The sequence below is a fragment of the Lagenorhynchus albirostris genome, chromosome 1 (genome assembly GCF_949774975.1).
Source record: "Lagenorhynchus albirostris chromosome 1, mLagAlb1.1, whole genome shotgun sequence".
Taxonomy (NCBI): domain Eukaryota; kingdom Metazoa; phylum Chordata; class Mammalia; order Artiodactyla; family Delphinidae; genus Lagenorhynchus; species Lagenorhynchus albirostris.
Genome location: NC_083095.1, coordinates 185,384,376 through 185,406,685, shown reverse-complemented (window position 1 = coordinate 185,406,685; position 22,310 = coordinate 185,384,376). Strand labels below are relative to the sequence as shown.

General features: G+C 36.2%; 1 protein-coding gene across 8 annotated transcripts in view; it reads right to left on the bottom strand.

Moving 5' to 3' along the window:
• Positions 1 to 242: 242 nt before the first annotated feature.
• Positions 243 to 22,310, bottom strand: part of LOC132527132 (heat shock 70 kDa protein 14) — a 35,902-nt gene continuing 13,834 nt past the window's right edge. For 3 of the 8 annotated variants that reach the window (XM_060162314.1, XM_060162328.1, XM_060162285.1), the window contains 7 exons: positions 21,290 to 21,445; positions 19,259 to 19,361; positions 17,622 to 17,720; positions 5,289 to 5,501; positions 4,700 to 4,873; positions 2,611 to 2,681; positions 243 to 1,746 (listed from right to left, as the gene is read on the bottom strand). In XM_060162314.1, the coding sequence (XP_060018297.1) occupies positions 1,668 to 1,746; positions 2,611 to 2,681; positions 4,700 to 4,873; positions 5,289 to 5,501; positions 17,622 to 17,720; positions 19,259 to 19,361; positions 21,290 to 21,445 (895 nt within the window). In that variant the 3' untranslated portion in view covers positions 243 to 1,667. Of the gene's footprint in view, positions 1,747 to 2,610; positions 2,682 to 4,699; positions 4,874 to 5,288; positions 5,502 to 17,621; positions 17,721 to 19,258; positions 19,362 to 21,289; positions 21,446 to 22,310 lie in introns of those variants that run through there. The other 5 variants (XM_060162322.1, XM_060162291.1, XM_060162337.1 and 2 more) reach the window with 4 other exon arrangements.

Genomic DNA, 22,310 nt, shown 5'->3' with positions numbered 1-22,310 from the left:
TAAATAAGCAGTCAAATAAGTAAATTATTACATGGATATGGAAGTAAAGAGAAATCTTGAATAAATCCTTATAATATTTTATTCTATAAGTTTCAATAATCTATTTCAGGGGTTGACAAACTTTTTCTGTAAAGGGCCAGACAGTAAATATTTAAAGCTCTGTGGGTCACACAGTCTGTGGCAACCATTCAACATTGCCCTTAGAGTGGCAAACAACCACAAACAACACATACACGATTGAGTGTGGCTATGTTCTGGTAAAATTTTATTTACAAAGATAGGTGTGGGGTAGGACAGACACATTGCCAATAGTTTGCCAACCCCTGGTCTAAAGAGCTAACAATAACTACAAAATAAAATCCTACAGCACTTTTCCAAAGCATAACTGAAAGCATTTAGATGTAGCAGTTCAACTAGTTCAGCTGGTATCTTCCTATTTTCTGAAAATACTTAATGGCTTATATATAATTATTTTATTTCAAAGTTTTTGTAGCTTGGGAAAAGATCATAAAAGATAACTAAGTACTCAGCCTTAGTCAAAAGGATATACCTTTGAGGCTCCCTCTTTGTGGACTTAGACTCATACCTGAATTTTCCTTGTGTTTCTGTCAATAATTTGATGCAGAATAATAATAAAAAATTTAAGTTTGGTTTCTGCATCTTTAGAAATAGAAGATTACTGCCATCTAACTCCATAAAAAGCAGCTATAATAATAAAGCACATCCCAAAGCTTGAACAGGTGGAAAATAGCACAGTTTTAAAATTTTACTGAGTAAAGATATTTCTTCTCAGTCTGCTGGGAAACAAGGAGAGAAATGAATGGAAATCCTCTCTTGGTAATAAAATCTAGAGTCTGATGTACACAGCTCACCTTCAAGCTCTCCCCTCAATACAGGCAGATTACTTGTCTTGTTTTACTAAGAGAATAATCTTTTTCCTTAGTAACCCACTGAGTATTCTCAATGCACTAGTCAGCATTTTCTGGTGAACAGAATGTGGCTAGCCCTCTCTTCAAAATAAAAAAATCTTTCAATTTCAAATGAGAAACATATCTGTTAGAGGGAAAAATCAAACAACATAATTGTAAAAAGAAAAAGTGCCTCTCCCCTATTTCCCTCCACAAAAGAAGCCACTGTTAAAAGAGTCTGGTGTTTAGTCTTCTATACTTTTCTCTACATATGTCACATGCATATTTATAAACAATTATTGAGTTTATGAGTTTAGTTTTTTCTTTTAAGCAAAAATGGTACCTTACTTTGCATATGGCTCTGCAATTTTGTTTCATTTAATATCAAAGACTTTTAAATTGTTCTTAGTTACCTAATAAGAATTAACAAACGACTTCTTAAAATCAGAAGTTCTAAAGACAGAAACAATTTTAAAATGCAATGTTAAATTTCTGGTAAAGTTTCCTTTAATCCACTCAAACAATTTAATTCTAAATAGCTCCATGGTAGAAAAAGTTCCTTGTATTTCTCACTAATAAAGGAAATCTTTAATGGAAAACAAAAAAAAAGGTTGCAACACTTAGCAATATACTGTAGTTAAAATAGAAACATAAATCATACAGTTCATTCAAAAAGTATTTTAATATAAACATCATTTATAAACAAAACAAATAATGTTGATATTTTAGTTCTAAAAACTTCGTGGTTTCTCTCAAACACTAAGATGCCACCTCAATAGTGATTGCCTCACATTTTCCGGTCTCTTGATCGGTGCATGTCACGTGTAAAGATCCATCCCTAAGCAAACAAAAAATAAATAACAATTCATAAGCTCAATATATAAAAACAGATAGTCCTTAAGAAATTACTTGAGGACTTTGAGTAAACAAGAGATCATTTTACTTTTTGAAAAAAGAGCATTAAGAGATAAAGAAGAGACACAACTTTATGTCTTTACATTTAGAACCATATGCCATAATTAGGTAGTTGTTCTTAAAAATTTCCTCCTAGATCACTGTGATTAAAAGTTGTATTCCTTGAGAACCCATGATGATAAATACCTTAAGTTGAAAACCTTATGCAAGTTCAAGAAGTATCAAGCTGTTTTCAAGCCCAGGCCATGGCAGACCTACCCTAATGAATTCTACATTTTGGCTAATTATGGTTTATGGAATGAATTGTCCTTAATGTTAATTTGGAACTGATTTACTTGTAACACATAATATTATGGAACTGTTGTTAAGGAAATGATAATAGCTGGATTTAATTAGTAATTTATTTTCTACAGATTTCCTGTTGCAATATTGAAATAAACTTACCCTTTCATAGGACAAAAAATCAATTATGTAATCTCAGAAAATTATATTTAAAGTTGATGAAAATTATATCTCAAACTTGCATGGACCAGTTTTTTAGGTTGACTACACCCATAACAATCAAAGAGTTCATAAAAAATTCAGAGTGCAAATGACCTGAGATATACTTTTCTTTGTAAATATAGTAATTTTACAGGGCAAAAATTTAAGTTACTGATAAGATCTTTATAAGTTTTTAATAAATGATTTTCCCAGAATGACAACAGGTTAAGAATCAATAAACTAATAAAAAAGGTCAAGTCTCAAAGCAAATTTTCTTAACATCAGAAGTAGTTTAATTTTTTACCTTTTCATAGTAAGAACAGCTAATATGTCACGTAATCCATTTTCTTTTTTATCTAAATCCTGGAGTACAACCTATTTAGGCAAAAATAATACAACGATGATTTAGTACTTTGACATATTAATAAACTGATGCATCAATTATTCCAATGGACTAAATCTTACTCATTACTGAAATGAACCTTTTAAAACAGGGCCGTTTTCAATTCTCCTACCATTTATCATAATTTGGAAAATAGAATTAAGCTTTCTTAACTGACAACATGTCTCCTCTAAAAAGAGGGCATGTAAGATAACTAATATATTTAATATATTTGTCCCTCTTAAATGTCATGTCCTAGATTATGATGATTATTTATATGAAGTACTGTTTGTCTCAGAAAATAAAGACTAAAAAAAAAAAAAGAAAACAAAATAAAGACTGCTTTTCTTTTTGGTAATTGCAGCATTACAGTAACATGTAAATTACATTTCGGTAAGCCTTTTATATATACTTTAAAAAATTCAAATATTTTAAATGCACTTGGAAAACCTATTTAAAAGAAATACATGTCAAATTCTTTTGTACAGCTAAGATTACACTTGTAAGTAAGATATACTAATGAATTTACTATAAAATTCCTTGGTTTCCTAAAGGAAGGTATACCAATAGACCAAGTTTGAAAGTGACTTTTCAGATTTTGCCAAAATCAAGTTTTATGACCTTAGGTAAGTACTAAGTCTACTCATTTGTAGAATGAGGAGGCTAGAAGAGATGGAATCTCTAGAAGATTCTCTTCCAAATAAAGTATTATGTGACTAATTTTTCTCTTTCCAGCATCTGTAAGTTAGGATGTAGTGACAGTAGCTGTAGTGTCTCAAGAGTAGTATGTGGAGAGAAAATGTAAGAAGTGTACCAGAGAGGAATACTAAGACTTCCACCTGAGTTTAGAAATCTGGTGCACAGGAAAATGCTTTTATAGTGATATACCACAGAAACATCTAGCAGAGCTTTGAAACCTTTACTAGTTGAAAGAGCCCTTCTCCAGTAGATCCTAAGATGTTAATTCTGACGTGGAGCCCAGACATTATGTGTGTGTGTTTTCATTATCCTTTTGTTGAAATTAGAAAACAGATATAAAGCTAAAGATACTATACATTCTCTTTTGTTACCTACATTTGTTTTATTTTTATTTTAAAAGTAATTAATCTTCATGTTCTGTTCTGTCTGTAAAAAATTCAGTATGAAGTGTTAAAAAGTGAAAAAAAAACCTTCTTGGTACCTTCAAATCTACCCACTGTTAAGTTTCCTCAGTACAGTTCAAATACCTATAGTTACTTTCTGTATCCACGCGTGGGTATCTAAATACACACACCTATCCAAACACCACTCCTTCACACACACCCACACTCTCAATCGTTTTACTTAAACACAATGGTACCATGCTGTAAATACAGTTCTGCAGTCCTTGTGTGTGTGCTTTAATGAAACTGTATTTCTTGGGCATGTTTCTAAGCAAATAACATGGCTCCACCTCATTCCTTTTAAAGGATGTGGAGGACCATATCCTATGATATATGCATGCAGTATTTGAAAAAACAAACTTACCTATGTCAGAGGCAGCATGGTATAATGGCAAGAGCATGGGCCCAGGAGTAAAACCAACCTGAGGCTAAATCTCAGCTCAGTCAAGAAAATAACAAGGTATTTACTACCATGAGCCTGTTTCTTAATCATCTATAAAATGCACATAAAAATGTCTATCTCACAGCATTTTGAGATTATGTTTGTAAATTGCCTAGTACAGCACACCTGGCATTTAGCAAACAAAGAAATGTCATTTCCCCTGCCACTGACCTTATTACCAAGGAGGGTTAAGAGCACAAAGACAAGCAGTAGAAATACAATTGTACTTTATTTTCCTCTAACTCTTTCAAATGCAATTGCCTATTTCTTCTCTCTTTCAAAAATAAATAAGTACAAGTAATCCATTCATAAAAATGTGTTAAATGTCCTATATGCATATTATATTGATATTAAACTGAGTCTAATCCAGAAGGAAAAACTAAACAGTTTCAAGTGATTAATTCATAGTCCAATCTGATGTAGTCACCTGTGCAAACTTGTTTTCCTCTTTTGCAGAGTTTTCCCCCTCAGACTCATAGAGTTCAAGACATACTGAGGATATACTTCCAGGAGCCTGTAACGTGTGTTGTCTTCGAGCTGGCAAAGGCGTCCCTGACGGAAACAGTACTTTGAAACTGTTGGCTCCTGATTCATCGACTCCCTAATAAGCAGGAAAATAATATGCACATCCTTTGATATCATTACAATGATAAAAAATCACTCCTATTATAAATTAATATATATTCCTTGTTGATAATCTGGAAACTACACAGCGGCAAAGAGAAGACAATAGAAACGATCCTTAATCCCGACCCACTTTATTTAAAAATAAATTGAAACATACACCTCTCTACTTGTATTAGAATCTTAAGCTTAAAAACACAGTTAATTAAGAAGTTAACATATTAGATTAATACTAACTAAAAGAATATCAGAAACTCATTAAAAGTAAATTTATAACTCGAAATTTAAAATTTTTACCAGTATACAAGGTTTTATTTTAAAAACAGTACGTACGTAAACCTGTGGCAATAAATTTATACTACTATGGAAAAGTGAAGAGAAGCTCAACATACCTTAACTAAAATATCTTTGGCTGAACACTCTATCTTAAGAGCGTCCTCCACTAAAAGGTTTTCTTTCCCAATAAGGATTCCTGCTTCCATAGCTGCACCAATAGGGATAACTTCATCAGGAGGGACAGAATTGAGAAGCTCAACAGCTGGGAAAAGATCTTTAATCATTTGCTGTAGCCTTGGGATTCGAGAAGACCCTCCACAAAGGACAACCTAGAAAATAAAAATAATTTTGTTTTTTATTTTTAGAACAATGATTGTTTCTCAAAATTAAGTGTAACAGGACAAGTCATCTTCATCACATGAAAAGGTAAAATATAAGAAGCCCTATTTTAACATACTATTTTATGTTATACTTACCATATATACATATAAATATGTATTTAATACATTATAAATATTTAACGTACTGTTTACCCATAGCAACAAAATTTAAAATGAGGAGATCTCACCACATATTAGAAAATATAATATAATAAGATATATATGGCTCATGATGAACACTGGGCATATGAGGCTTAACCATAAATACACATTTGTATAGGAAATACTGTACTTAATATTTCGTACTGTTCAAGCATTATCTAAAAGAAGTGTTTACATAAATCACAGCATTTCTGTGGCAAAATAAACAGTGGCAATCTTCTCTATGTGAAAACTATGCCATAGATTTTGTCTTCACTGTGGAATAATAATTTTCTTGAGGAAAAAGATGTTTTTTATACAACTACGTTTTAAGCTCTAGGTACCACTTGATTAAATATGCACAAAAACTCCATATAAAATTGTCCCTTTATGAGCCTGCCCACACATCTAGTGCCCCAACTTTTATAGCTGCCACCCAAAGGATGGGCCCCCAGATCTCCAGCTCTGAGAGCCAACAGGGCTTGCATTCATGAGTCCCATAGGATGAGAGCAAACAAAGAAGCAGTTTTTAAATGGGCAAAGGAGCAACTCTTGCCCTGTGGCTATACACCAGGGTTCAGCACAGAGGGAGAAGGCAAGCATGCCCATCTCCCAGCTTCTCCCTGGAAGGGTGTGACTGCATGCTTTCCCAGCTGCTGCTGCCTGAGGGTCCAGTTTCTAATCAGCCTATATCTAGGTGCTGCCTTTGATCTTCCTCTTTTTTCGATCATCATCACTCATGATGCTCTTGGCACACCCTCAAATACTGAGAGCCACCAAGAACACAAATGGCAGCTTAGACGGGCACAAAGTTTTGAGAAGCTACCAGGAACTCAGGTAGGGCTGACTAACAAGGTTCATCTCCTACACAGGACCAGTCTGTCAAAACTGGAAGAGGTAGCAGTTTTTTGTTTTTTGTTGTTTTTGAGGTAGCAGTTTTATGTAAAGCCCAGAAACCAATACAGAGAGTCTAGGAAAATGCAGATACAGAAAAATATGTTCCAAACAAAATAACAAGATAAATTTCCAGAAACTGATCTTAATGAAACAAAGATAAGTGATTTACTTGATAGAGTTAAAAACAACTAATAAAGATGTTCAATGAAGTCAGGAGAGTAATGCAGGAACAAAGTATGAATTTCAACAGAGATAGAAAATATAAAGTACCAAAGAGAAATCACAGAGCTGATGAATACAATAACTGAACTTAAAAACTCAATCGAGGGTTTCAACAGCACACTAAATAAAGTGAAAGAAAGGGTCAGTGAATTTGAAGACAGGGCAGAGTAATTTATTCAGAGGAGCAAAAAGGAAGAAGAATGAAGATGCATTCAGGGACTTACAGAACACCAGTAAATGGACCAATATATGCAAATATAAGGGTCTCAGAAGGAGAAGTGGGGGGAGAGAGGGGCAGAAAACTTACTCAAAGAAATTACGGCTGAAAACTTCCCTAATCTGGGGAAAGAAACAGCCAGATCCAGTAAGCCCAAAAAGTACCAAATAAGATGAATCTAAAGTGACCCACACTGAGACACATCATAATCAAATTGCCAAAAGTTAAAGACAGAAAGACTTAAAAGCAGCAAGAGAAAAGCAACTTGGTTAGATACAAGGGAACACCCTTAAAACTATAAGTGGGTCTTGCAACAGAAATCTTGCAAGCCAGAAGGGAGATATTCAAAGTGTCATAAGAAAAAAACCGTCAGCCAAGAACACCCAATTCAGCAAAGGTGCTCTCCAAAACTGAAGGAGAGATGAGTGTTTTCACACAAACAAAAGCTGAAGGAGTTCACCACTACTAGACTGGCCTTACAAAAGATGTCAAATGGAGTTGTTCGAGTTTAAACAAAATGCTAATTAATAAACACGAAAACATATAAAAGTATAAAATTCACTGGTAAAGATAAATATAGTTAGATTCAGAATACTCCAATATTGTAATGGTAGTGGGTAAATCACTTATAACCTTAGTACAAAGGTTAAAAGACAAAGGCATTAAAAATAACTGTAATTACAATAACTTGTTAATGGATACACAAAAGATGTAAACTGTGACATCAAAAACATAAAATGTGGGGAGAAGGAGTGTAAAAATGTAGAGCTTTTGTATGCGTTTGAAGTTAAGTTGTTGTCAGCTTAAAATAGGCTATTTTAACTGTATAAGATGTTTTATATAAGCTTCATGGTAACCACAAAAGAAAAATCTGTAGTAGACACACAAAAGGTAAAGAGAAAAGAATTAAAGCAAACCACTACAGAAAGTCATCAAATCATGAAAGAAGAGGACAGGAAAGAAAGAAATGAACTACAAAACAGACAGAAAATGATTAACAAAATGGCAATAGTAAGGTCATACTTATCAAAAATTACTTTAAATTACTTTCTACACACTACAAATTACTAGATGAAGAAATTAAGAAGACAATCTCATTTACAGGACTATCAAAAAGAATAAAATACTTAAATAAATTTAACTAAGAAGGTGAAATATCTGTACCCTGAAAACTGTAAGACTTTGATGAAAGAAACTGAAGACACAAATACATGGAAAGATATTCCGGGTTTATGGATTGGAAGAATTAATATTGTCAAAATGTCCTTACTACCCCAAATATTCAATGTAATCCCTATCAAAATTCCAATGGCATTTTTCATAGAAATAGAAAAAACAATCCTGAAATTTGTGTGGAACCACAAGAGACCCCAAATAGCCAAAACAATCTTGAGAAAGAAGAGCAAAGCTGGAGGCATCACACTTCCTGATTTCAAACTATATTACAAGCTGTAGTAATCAAAACAGTAAGGTATTTGCATAAAACAAGTCAAATAGATCAATGGAACAGAACAGAGAGCCCAGAAATAAACCCACATATATAGGGTCAATTAATTTTCAATAAAGGAGCCAAGAATATACAACAAAGAAAGAAGAGTCTCCTTAATAAATGGGGTGGGGAAAACTGGATATCTACATGCAAAAGAATGAAACTGGACCATTATCTTATACCACACATAAAAATCAACTCAAAATGGATTAAAGACTTGGAGTAAAACCTAAAACGATAAAACTCCTAGAAGAAAACATAAGGGGTAAGCTCCTTGACAATGGTCTTGGCAATGCTTTTTGGATTTGACACCCAAAGCAAAGGAAAGCAAAAACAAACAAGTGGGACTTATCAAACTAAAAAGCATGCACAGCAAAGGAAACCATCAACAAAATGAAATGGCAGGGCTTCCCTGGTGGCGCAGTGGTTAAGAGTCCACCTGCCGATGCAGGGGACGCGGGTTCGTGCCCCGGTCCGGGAAGATCCCACATGCCATGGAGCGGCTGGGCCCGTGAGCCATGGCCACTGAGCCTGCGCTTCCGGAGCCTGTGCTCCGCAACGGGAGAGGCCACAACAGTGAGAGGCCCGCGTACCGCAAAAAAAAAAAAAAAAAAAAAATGAAATGGCAACCTATTGAATGAGAGAAAATATTTGTAAATCATATATCTAAAAAGGGGTGAATATCCAAAATACACAAGAATCTCATTAACTCAATAGCAAAAAACCAAATAGCACAATTTAAAAACGAGCAAGGGACCTGAACAGACATTTTTCCAAAGAAGACTTACAAGTAGCCGAAGGTACCTGAAAGGGTGCTCAACATCACTAATCATTAGGGAAATGGAAATAAAGATCACAATGAGACATCACTTCATACCTGTTAGGACGGCTATTACTAAAAAGACAAGAGATAACAAATATTGGTGAAGATGGAGAGAAAGGATAACACTTATACACTGTTGGGAATGTAAACTGGTATAGCCACTATGGAAAACAGTATGGAAACTCTTCATGAAATTAAAAGTAGAATTACCTTATGATCCAGCAATTCCACTTCTGAGTATATACACAAAGGAAACAATCACTATCTCATAGAGATATCTGTACTCTCATGTTCACTGCAGCGTTATTCACAATAGCCAAGGTATTTGGAAACATACTATGGAAAGATCATAAGTGTGTGTCAGTGGATGAATGGATAAAGAAGATGTGGTACAGATATACAATGCAATATTATTCAGTTTAAAGAAGGAAGTCCTGCCATTTATAACAACCTGAAAGAACCTGGAGGGCATCACACTAAGTGAAATGAGCCAGACAGAGAGACAAAAACTGCACGGTATCACTTATACGTGGAGTCTAAATTAAAACAAAACAAACAAAACAACTCATAGAAACACAAAGCAGAAAAATGGTTGGGGTTGAGGGGGTAGGGAAAATAGGGAGGGGATGGTAAAAGGGTACATACAAACTTTTAGTTATAAGATGAATAAGGTCTGAGGATCTAATGTATAACATGGTGATTACAGTTGATAATATTGTGTAGTATATTTGAGATTTGCTAAGAGAGTAAAACTTAAGTGTTTTCACCTCCTGAAGAAAAGGTTAATATATAAGGTGATAGATGTATTAATTAACTCGATGGTAATAATAATCCCTGCACAATACATATACTAAATCTCATGTTGTATACTTTAAATACCTTACAATTTTATTTGTTAATTATACCTCAATAAAGCTGAATAAAATAAAATTGCTCCTTTATAAATATTTTAATTTCCTCCTTAATTAATACGTTTAACACTTGTAAGTCCATGGGTATGCAGAATATTGAATATGTTCTCTCAAGGAGGGAAATCATCAATAATCACTACTAATTTCAGTCTATATATGGATGTTCTCAAAGCTCCATGTGGTGGAGAAGATGAGCAACTGATGAAAATGAGGCCCCGCTCACATCAGCCGTGAAACGAGGAGGGAGACCACGTTCCTCTGCAGGTAAGGGCATGAGGAACATCAACTCAGGGTTACAAAGAAAAAAGAAAAGCAGGTTTGCCTCAGCAGAGTTCTCCCAAAAGTCTGCTTTGGAGGTAAGTTAAAAGGAAAGTCTTCTCTAAAATGTCTGATACCAGGTAAATACCATGAGAATAAAAATGGAGGTTATGCCTTTTCATGAACTTCTTATAGTCAACATCGAAATGCTTTATAAATAAGCAGTAAGTGGCGCTGTGTTAAAACAAAAAACAAAAAAAACCCTGGAAAATCTTGTTTTTTGGTATTCTCATTTAAAGGGTAAAAAGTACTAATAGTGTGTCATTATTAATGCTGGCAGTAACCGGAAAATTTTAATTTAAATAAATTGTTTAAACATTTACTCTGTAGTCTGAGATTTCTTTTGCAAACTTAGAGGAAAATTGAAAATATTATAGATTATTCTGAAAATAAAGAAAATAGTAAAATCTATCAGAGCCTGTGGAATAAAACCAAGCTGCTAATGAGTAAAATGGTAGTTAATTTTTTTTTTTTTTTTGCGGTACGCGGGCCCCTCACTGTTGTGGCCTCTCCCGTTGCAGAGCACAGGCTCCGGACATGCAGGCTCAGCGGTCATGGCTCATGGGCCCAGCCGCTCCGCGGCATGTGGGATCTTCCCGGACCGGGGCACGAACCCGTGTCCCCTGCATCGGCAGGCGGACTTTCAACCACTGCGCCACCAGGAAAACACGGTAGTTAATTTTTTAGTTAGGGAAAAAATGAAATAAATTAATTAATGTTCAAAATAAACATTTATAAAAATAATAAAAGTATCCTGGAAAGACTGGAAGAAATAAAGTGCAAACCAGAAATAAAACAATTAGAAAAGAGAAATATATCACCTGGAAAAAAAAATCTAAGAAAGTTTTTTTTGGGTTGTAGTGCCAGGAGTTGGGAGCAAAAAAAAGAATAAAACAAATATCTACAAAACCTAGGGAAGGAAAAAAAACAGATAAACTCAAAAAGAAAAAGATAAATAAATAAAAAGAGAGAAAAATCGGCCAGTTTTAATTTAAATAACTTCCTTATACTTTAAAAATTTAATATCAAAAGCTACGTAAAATTAAAAATTACAAGAACATTATGCAAAGTTGTATGTTAAAAGTTTAAATCACTGCGAAATAGGTCTATAAAATACTTTAATTCAAAATTGAAGCAGGGGCTTCCCTGGTGGCGCAGTGGTTGAGAGTCCGCCTGCCGATGCAGGGGACATGGGTTCGTGCCCCGGTCTGGGAAGATCCCACGTGCCACGGAGCGGCTGGGCCTGTGAGCCATGGCTGCTGGGCCTGCACGTTCGGAGCCCGTGCTCCGCAATGGGAGAGGCCGAAACAGTGAGAGGCCCACGTACCACAAAAAAAAAAGAACAAAAAACAAAAAAACAAAATTGAAGCAATAAAAAGAAATTATGAAAGTTATAAATATACTTCAAAAATTAGTTTCAGACAAAATGTGTTTATAGGCAAATTCTTTAGAATTCTTGCGGAACAGAGAATTTATGTATTATGCACTAACCTGGAATACTTAAAAAGATGAAAACGTATTAAATTCCATTTTATAAGCACCTGATAGCCTAGAAACAAAACAGTAAAAACAAACAGCAATAAAACAACACGTTCTGGAGTAGAGGTTGCCAAGTAGCAACTTGCAAATTCTATCAGGCAAGCTATATTTTCTCTCTTCACATAGTGTTTTCAAAGGTTCTGCATTAGCTACTAACATTGAAACATTAAAAAGTCTGATGGTAAGCCCTAGTTTTGAGAGTCTGTTAAAACGCCCCAGGTTCCAACAGCACTGGCCTGCATCGCTGGATGGCAGTGACTGGTGGGGAGCAGCAGCTGCCCCTTCTGGGCTAGAACAGCTCCTGGTGTGTGTGGCCAGCCCACCACTACCACCCGTGGACCTCCCACCAGCTACTGGTCCTTGCCAATTACAATCTTATTTGTGCTCTTACTTTTCTTACAGCAAAGAGTTCAACGTGAAACTCTTTACTCTCTAAACCCAGTTCTCAAACTAGTAGGAGAATGAAAGGAAGATCGCCAGGACTGTGTGTCTCAGGAACAATGGTTGGGGGACATACTTCTCTTTGGGAGAATGGTATGGTACAGGGAGTCTACTGTACTACATGGCATCTGGGCAGCTTAACTGTGGTGTAGGGCCTAAGATACACATAATGTTATTTTTATGTGCGGAAAGAAACTGACCTTCTTTCATATCATCTTTGGGAAAAATCCCAGCATCAGTGCGTTGGATAAGATTGGGGCCAACGACGTGCTTATGACTGACACTGAATTCCATATAAACACTACCGATACTTTGTCCCCGTAAAGGATTTGATTTGCTTATTCCTAGAGAAATGAGTATTTTGGGAAACTCACAAGGCAAGGAATTTGGCACACTTTCTTATGTTGAACTTAATTTACAGCTATGAAAGTGATAACTTAAAATCATATTCCCACAATGTGGAACTGAAGGCTGACTTGAGAATTGTACAGCTATCTTTGGAGTAGTCATGCGAACCTATTTTGTGAGTTGATATTTTTCATGACGAAATGAAATGAGCTTGGACCCTCTCTCACACTCTGCCTTGGGTTATGAAGAAAAGGAAGGTACTATCAGCCTACTTCCTGAAGAACATCGTGCATGATTATGTTACCTTGGAATAAAGGGCAATTAAAGCCCCGGATGTCTTGGTTTAGAAGGTACTGTTCTGAGTAAACGAATTAGATATATTGTGATATTTTGTCATTCTAGGTAAGTTCAAGCACTTTAAAATCCCCTATTTCTTGAGTATGTCTCAGGAGCTTTTAAAAGAGAAAAGCAGCCTTTGTCAACCTTAAAGAGCAGGTCATGCTGTGTGGACAGAAAAAAAAAGGGAGGTGGGGAGAGGAAGGGTTAGCAAAGGTCTGAGCATTGGCTCCAGCTTCTCACTCGCTCATTGCTTGAGACTCAACCATGTGCCTCTGGCTCTCCCTAAACGGAAGCCTTGGGGACATACCGATAAGCCATGGTCCATCTCATCATCCAGGAAGAAGAGAACGAGCTGGAGGCAAGAAGCTAAGGCACTTCTTTAGACCAATGCAACCCAAAGCACAGGACCATTCCCCTTTTCAGTGTCTGATGTTAAAAGGGGTTACGTTATTCAGACAATATGCATAAGGCAGGAAAGTTCGAAATAGCCCATCTCATTTCTGCTAACTTAGCATGAACAGCATGAAAATGATACATGAATTATCACAGAAAATTAAGTAATATATCAAAAGAATATTCCTCATAACCAAATAAGATCTATCCCAGGAATACAATGATAGTTCCATATTAGGAAATTATCAATAATTCATCAAATAATTTGAAGACAAATATAAAGAAAACCATAAGGCTGTCTTGCAGGTGTCCGAAAGCAATTGTAATGACTCAACACCTATTTCATATTAAAACACCTTTAAAAAGAAAAAAAGAGAAATGCTCAATATGATAAAGAGAATCTATTTCAAACCGGTTACCAGTAATTAAATCTGTTGGTAAACAACTAACACTATTCCCCTAATAAAGAGAACAAAAGAAAGAGGTCCAGTGTCAACTAAAATATTCAAGGCCTGACCAAGGCAATCAAATATAAACAAGAAGCGAGAACAGGGAACTCTACTCAGTACTCTGTAATGGCCTGTGTGGGAAAAGAATCTAAAGAAGAGTGGATATATGTATATGTATAGCTGAGTCACTTTGCTGTATACCGGAAACTAACACAACATTGTAAGTCAACTAAACCCCAATAAAAATTTAAAAAAGGGCTTCCCTGGTGGCGCAGTGGTTGAGAGTCTGCCTGCCGATGCAGGGGACACGGGTTCGTGCCCCGGTCCGGGAAGATCCCACATGCCGCAGAGCGGCTGGGCCTGTGAGCCATGGCCGCTGAGCCTGCGCGTCAAAAAAAATAAAAAAGCAGCAGCAGCGAGGGGTACAGAGATGCAAGATAAAAGTATCACCAAACACGGATAAAACCCTCTCCCAACGCCCACAGCCCACTCCAGCTACCACCCCATTTCCCTTCTGCCCTTTTAGCAGAACTTCTCAAAAGTTATTTATATTTATCGTGTCCATGGACTCACCTTCTTTTCTATTTAAACTCACTCCAGTAAGGTGTCTCCCTCCGTAACTCCACTGCAACTGCTTTTCCCAGTGATCTGGTCCCTTGCTCCCTCCTCCCACCCCCTCTGGCTCACTCAGTCCCATCCCCACTGCTGCCCCTTAAACATACCAAGCTTGCTCCCCTCTGGCTGTTCCCTCTGCCTGGAAAGGCGGCAGAAATTCACCCAGTCTGTTCCTTCATTTCAGTCCCTGCAGGGCTCTGATCAAAAGCCATCTCCTTAGATGGGATTCTTATCTGCAAAATCACCCTCTGTCACTAGCTATGCCCTTATCCTGCTTTATTTTTCTTCATAACAGTTATCACAACTGGGCATTATTTTAACTGTTTCTTGACGGCAAAGACTTTATGTTTACTGCTGTGTCCCAAGTGCCTAGAACCCGCTTGGAACGGAGCAGGTGTGCTCAATAATTAGTTGTGTGTTAACCAGTAAATGGATTTGAATGCATGCCTAGGAAATTCAGAAGACTCCTTGAAAAATTATTAATACCAAGAATTCGGGAAGTGGCAGAGTATCAGATAAAGAGGCAAAACCAGTAAGTATTCTATCAGCAAAACCAAATTAGTATTGATAAATAAAAGCATAAAAATATCTCATTCACAACAGCCAGAGATCCCACAATTAAGAAAACACATAACTCAATAAAGTATTAAAGAAGATTTGAACACAGAGAGATACCAACTTTGTGGTTAGGAAAACTAAATACTGTAAAGATAATATATCACTCCCCAAAATTTTATTGGCTTAATACAACTGCATCAAAATCACAATGGGATTTTTATCTAAGAAGTTGAAAAAATAATTCTAAAGCACCCTGAAAAAAACCAATATGAATAAAAAGAATTTTAAAAAATTGCAACGTTAATAATGAGGGTTTACACCTACTCAGAAAGTAAATTGCTTTTGGTGAGCAATCTGATAAATACTAAAAGCCTTAAAATTTGGGATTCTACTCACAAATCTTATTCCAAGGAAATTAAGGATGTTAACAAAGCCACAAAGACTGCTATTTATAAAACCAAAATAACGTACACACTCAACACAAATAATTGGCTGTGTAAATTATGATACATCAATGCAACAAAATACTATGCAGGTATTAAAATTGCAGCTGAAGAGTCTGGATGCTTGGTAAAAATGGCGAGAATTAACTGCATCGGTATATCTACGTACCCTTCTACAAGCCCACTTGTAGACAATAAGGGAATTTAAGAAGATATAAATGGCAGAATAAATGCAGGAGAGAACTTGAGCTTGAGATTTCAGCAAATTTTGGAAGCTGAAAGGGAGAGAAGTAACTGTCTTAAAGCTGACGTGGCCTGAGATAACCAAAGGGTAAGCAAGATGGTTTGCGTCACAGAACCCAGAGCGGCTTGGGACTGCAAAGCACCAAAGGCCACAGGAAGCGAGGGCCAAGCCGAGGGGTGAAAGCGGGACACCGGGTGGACAGCAGCCCCGCCAGCACGCGCACGGGGCCAGCAGACCCCCAGACCTCGGCCCTGACCCATCAGCGCCTCCTGCCCCCTCAGACACGGGGCTTCGGCCCAGCTTGGGGACAGCAGGGCAGAGAGGGGAGCACGGTGCTGAACACACGGAGATAAAGGAAGTCTACCGTAAGGAAGAGTAGGAACCCTGACGCTCCCTGTCCTCAGAGATCAGCCGTGTCCTTCTCAAGCACTCGATGAGAGGATTCCTTCGGGAAAAACCAAATACTCCTAAGACTAGACTGCCCGATACTGGAGTGGGAAAGGCGATGGGCGTAAGAGTAAAGAGCGAGCACGAACTGCGGGGGCAGGCCGTGAGCTCCAATCCCAGCGCCTGCACGTGCGCGCCAGCGTTACTTTGAGCAAAGCACTTAACCTCTTTGGAACCTTTTTAGTTTCCTCCTCTGGCAATGGAGATAGCGGTGCCTATCTCCTGATGCCTTTGTGAGGATTAAATGTGTGAATGACTGTAAAGCCCTCCCTCCATCCCCATAAGAGGATTATACTTACCCGCCCATTGCCACTGCCCGGAATTTGCAACCCCTCTGTGCAGGTGGAGATTTCCCTGCCCACACTCAGGCCTGGCCATGTCTAGCTTTGGCCAAATGAATGTGACTACACTGAAGTACAACGTATCTAAGCAGAAGCTTTAAAAGCCCTGCACGTTCCGCCAGCTCTCTTCCTCTTTCCCCTCCACAGTGAGAACCGCACGTCCCAGAGAGCTGCTCCTTTAGCCTGGATCGTAGAAGGAGAAGCACAGAAAAGAGCCATAGCAGTAGACCTACGGCCACCTTCAGCCGCCCACGTGAAACACTAGCAAGAAAAAATTGTCTACAGTAGAAAACCAGTGAGACTTGGGGGTTGTTTGTTACTGCTGCAAGGTCAACAAACTACAGAGACAACTCTATATTTTTAAGTTCTCAAAAGCTTGTATTTTAGAAGTATCTGGAGAGTGAATCTTTAAAAATATTCTTAATCCTAAGAATGTACTTGACCTCTAGTCAAGCAATTGAGGATCGTACCATTTGTGGTATCTAATGTGAGGGCTCTATGACCAGTTAATGAAGGAAGAGAACTCACATTAACTGATCATCTACAATATAGCACACCCTGTGCCATACATGATATTTCATTTAATCCTCATAACAACCTTATAGAGTAAGTTATACTTATATACTTATAAGTTAAGTATTATCACCCTCCTTAATAAGAAGAGACAAGTAAGGCTCATGAAATTAAGTGATTTGTCTGTTCTGGAACAATCAGCAGTGTGGGCCTTCCAGTTCAGGTGGGTCTGTCTCCAAGCTCATTCCCTTCCACTCCTGCCTTGTACCACTCTTCCATGTGCCTTAATCTTTGTAAGCCACCTTCACCCCCCCAAACACACACCCCCAATCACCTAGCACAACGCATGGCATGTTATAAGTGTTCAAAAAAAATACTTACTGAACTAGACTGAAGGGAAAACCTCCAACAAAAGACAAAAAAATGCAATTTCCATCTTACAGCATACAGCAAAATAGTGAAAATATAAAAACTTTCAAACTATAGCAAAAAGAAAATAGTATTAAATACACCTGAACAAAGATGGAATTTTTAAACTTAGAAGCAGCTGAAGAAATCAGAGTAACAGACCAACAGATTTAAATAGATAAATAAATGAAACCTCAGTGTATCAAATACCCTCCTCCATAACAGGACCAAAGTTAAACAGTAATGCATGCCTCAAAAGAAGACTATAGTAAACAGCAGTTAATTTTCTGATTATATAAAGCATTTACACAAATACATTTTAAAAAATACTAAGATTTAATTGATCAAACAGGCAAAGAATATGAAATATTTACACATAAGGAAACACAAGATTAAACATTATTTAATAATATTAATAATAAATATTTTTAAAGAATCCTATAGTACCCAATAAAATATAAAGTAAAAAATATCTTTTTTTCAACTACCTAATGGAAAATTTATCTTTAAATGATAAAACTCAGTGTCAGCAAGGTTACAGTAAAATGTCTGTTCTCATACATTGCTGATGAAAGTTTAAGTTAATTCAACTCTCTTGGAAGGTAACTGAAGGTAAAAATAGGTTTAAGCTATTTATACTCTTTGACCCAATGATTTTACTATGGGAATCTATCCCAAGGAGTAACCTTAAATATGGGAAAAGATGGGTATCACTGTTCTGGGGAGGGGAAGACCCGATCTAGGAGTCCAAACAGAACAATGAAATAATCTACAGTGCTCTGCCTTTTCTAGGATATTGAGCCTATTTAAAATTGTGTTGATGAAGACTACACAGTAATATGGGCAAAGAAATTGATTATATTATTATTTAAGGAACATAGAATTCAAAATTGTGCATACAAATTAGATTAGTTTATTATAAAATAAAACACTACCTATTTTCTGAGTTTTCTTATATGAAAATTCCTTTATTAACAAAAATGAAAAAAATGTATATGTATTTTAAATGAGTAGAAATAATCTTGGGAGAAAAGAGAACAGTAAACAGTTGGAATATTTTTGAAAGTCTCAAAATCTTTTCTTATGCAAGCAAATATGCAATATTTCTCAGCAAGCAGAGAGAAGCAGTTTGGTGTACTGGTTAAGAGCAGACTTGGGAACCACACTGAGTTAAATCCTAGCTCTACCACTAAACACACAATTACCGTGAAGTTACTTATACCTTTGAACCTCTGTGCCTCCAATTCTAAAATGGGGATAAATAATAACACCTACTTCATGGAGCTGTTGGTGAGCAATCAGCAAGTTAATACATGTAAAACGCTTAGAAACAGTGCTTGACACATGGCAAATGTTCTAATATCTGTCAGTTTTTGCTTACATATAAAAAAATATACTGAAAAGGAATTAGTCTTTTTTGTAAGAAAATGAACATACAGAACTATGAGTTCATCAGAGCCATTAATCAAAATTTAATCAATGTCCTTCCTAATATAAGCTAAGAAAATATTTAAATGTGTAAAAATATTCTTTCAGTACCAAGGGGCTGCTTCCTAAATTCCAAATTGAAAATTATTCCCAACATAAATAAGAAAATACAAAAGTATTACCTTGTTGATATCATCTGCTGTAAATCCACTTTGTTCTAAGAGTTCTCTGATTGCTTCTATACATTTATTAAAAAGTGGAGAACAGAGAAGTTCAAATCTTGCTCTGTACACACACACGTACACAAATACACATACACACAGAGAAGACACAGAAAAAAGTCAAACAAGACATCTTTTTCTTGTGAAGGTTAATGACAAAACCTACTGTGATGAATCTCTTTAGAATAGGTTTATGATCAGAACAGGATGTTAAACACCCAGCAGTGCAATATCATGGGGTGAAAAGGTCTAGGTTATCCATCTACAAATGTATGAAGATGTTTAGTATTAAATTCAGATGGAAGATTATCTTACCCATAGCCTGCTTGTAAGCTTTCAAAACACCTAAAAATAAATACTCAGTGTATGGCATTTCTGACAATAAATCTATTGATCCAAATCAAACCATCATTTGGAAATTTTTGCTATTTTTATGTGTTAAAATTTTAAAAATTGTTTCTCACTACTTTTCTTTATAGTCTGAGCCCATGCTGCACATAGGTTTAGTTCTTTTGCACCGAGAAGCTTAAATGCTAGCAAATAAAATTACGAATTCTATTTCCTTCTTAATAAATTCTATTTCCTTCTATTTCCTTATTAATAAGCAAACATATACTGAGTACTTGGACAAACTTAGCACTAAGTTAACAGAAAGACTCTGTTGCCACAAAAGAGATTTAAATTCAATTTAACAACTTTCTTTTAGATTGTAGCTTGAAATCTCTCTTAAAAGATCTAGAGAACTTTCTGGAGCCATTGGCTACATGAGACTACTGAGCACTTGAACTGTGGCTAATGCTACTGAGGAACCGAATTTTTAATGTTATTTACCTGTAATTAATTAAAAAGTTTAAACAGCCACAGGTGGCAGTGCTGACCTGGAGTCTTCGAGAAAGCCCAGGGAGATGAGGAAGCTAAACTACAAGGGCCAGATGAAGAGAGAATTTAACCACACAGACTCAGTAAAAGCCTAAAAATAATATAATACTGTAATTCTGGACAACTTCACTATGCTTCCAAGTCATCCATTATCTTGTTGGGAGGTTTAAATTGTGCTAACGGTAGCTATTATTATTCTGAGTAATATGCAATGCAAAATGATAGGATGATAGGACAACGGCCTCCCTTGGACTTCCTGGGTGAAGGTGCAATCATTTGTAAGCAATGTTTTGGATTAAGTAAAAGATATGAGCATTAAAAACAATTTTATGCACATTAAACCTGTGTTTACTAAATGTCATAAAAGCTATTAAAATTTACAATGCTGCCAATGGATGACAGATCAAATAAAACCAAGAAAGGGATCAATCCTCAAAGTACTGTGATAGGTAACAGAACTCTGGAGTCAAAACTAGCTGGGTTTGAGTCCAAGGTCTGTCACTTACTAGCTGGATAACCTCGGACAAGAAATGAAACCTGTGTTTCAGCTTCCTCCTGTGTAAAGTAAGGAAAATAACAGTACTTACCTCATCAGGTTGTTAGGAGAATTTGAGAGTTAATACATAGAAAGTACTTAGAATACAGCCTGCCACACAGGGGTAACGATCAAGTTATAGTAACAACCACTGATACATGTGCAAGCCCCAGAGAGAACTAGGGACTATACAGGTGGGACTGCTATTCAGTAAGAGAAACTCGCAAATCTCAAACTTCAAGTCTTCTCTCATCTTTCTTTCAAAGATCTAGGAATTGTAAAACAATTATACCCCAATAAAGATGTTAAAAAAAAAAAAAAAAGATCTAGGAAGCCCTTTTCACACACTGCTCTTTGTAGCTGTAAAATAACAGGGCAATCACAGCTGACATGATTACTTTGAGAACAGTTATTTAGTCTGACAAGAGTTGGACCCCAGAAGTAAAGACAGGGAAACTCCCCTTTTATAGAGGGCTAATAAACCTCAAATGAGCAAACGAAAAACCCAAAGTGAGAAAATTACACCTAAATGTGAATACACTTGAAAGTTTTTTAAGTTTTTTGAACTGCAGTTTTACCTGGACACATTGCAGTCAAAATCTTGACCTTTATACAATGAGTCAAGGAAACAATTGGCACTTCCCAAGGTTGACAAAGAATGTTTTGCAGTGTCAGCACTGTTCATCAGTTTCACCATGGCACGGGCATTTCCTCGCACGTCATGTTTGAAGGATCTAAATTAAAAATACAATCTTTGAAGTTTAAAAATTACTAGGTCATTTAGAATTTATTGTAACTAAAATCTGGATAATCCTTATTAGGATAACTATAAGCTCATGAATCAGTATTAATACCAGATTTTAGTATCTCCAAAATATCCGAAGAAAATTCTCTGCATTTAAAGAAGTGTCTCAAGAAAAATGAATAATCAATATACTTAACACTTTGAATTGCTGGATTCTGTAATCACAATAATGGACTGTGCTTTGAAGAAGTACAGGAACCATCATCTTTTTGCAGATGAGACAAAAAGGAGGTTAAAGGAGATTCATGCAACTGGGTCAAGTCTCACACCTCACCCCTTACAACCACAGCATGATTATTGTTTGAAGGCACAAAATTATCTGTCCAGCAAAAAAAAAAAAAAAGAACTAAAAGTGCTTCTTCAGAGAAATTTGAAACATAACGAAATACGTAAAATTTTAGTTCCGCTACCTCCAAGGGGAGTTAATTGTTAAAACTGCTTGCTAAGTGGTGATGTTAATGGCCCTGTTTTTAAACATGTTGAAAAACTGAAATCCGTAGTAAAATTAACACAGCCCTTCCTTGAGTTGGAACTCCTTTACAACAAAAAGCAGTATAGGTCTTTATTAAAGAAATGAGAAATTATCACTTTTTCAAGACTTTTTTTTACCCAGTTTAGTCAAACTGATGAAAATGCTATTTCAGCTTCTTTTTACAGCAGGAATGTCCCAAATATAACCTTTATATATTTGACTCATGATGTGCCAAACAGGATTAGAATTTTGAATGGAATAATTATATCCAGCAACAAAACTAAAATATTCCTTGTGGTAGTAGATTAGTGATAAAATCAAC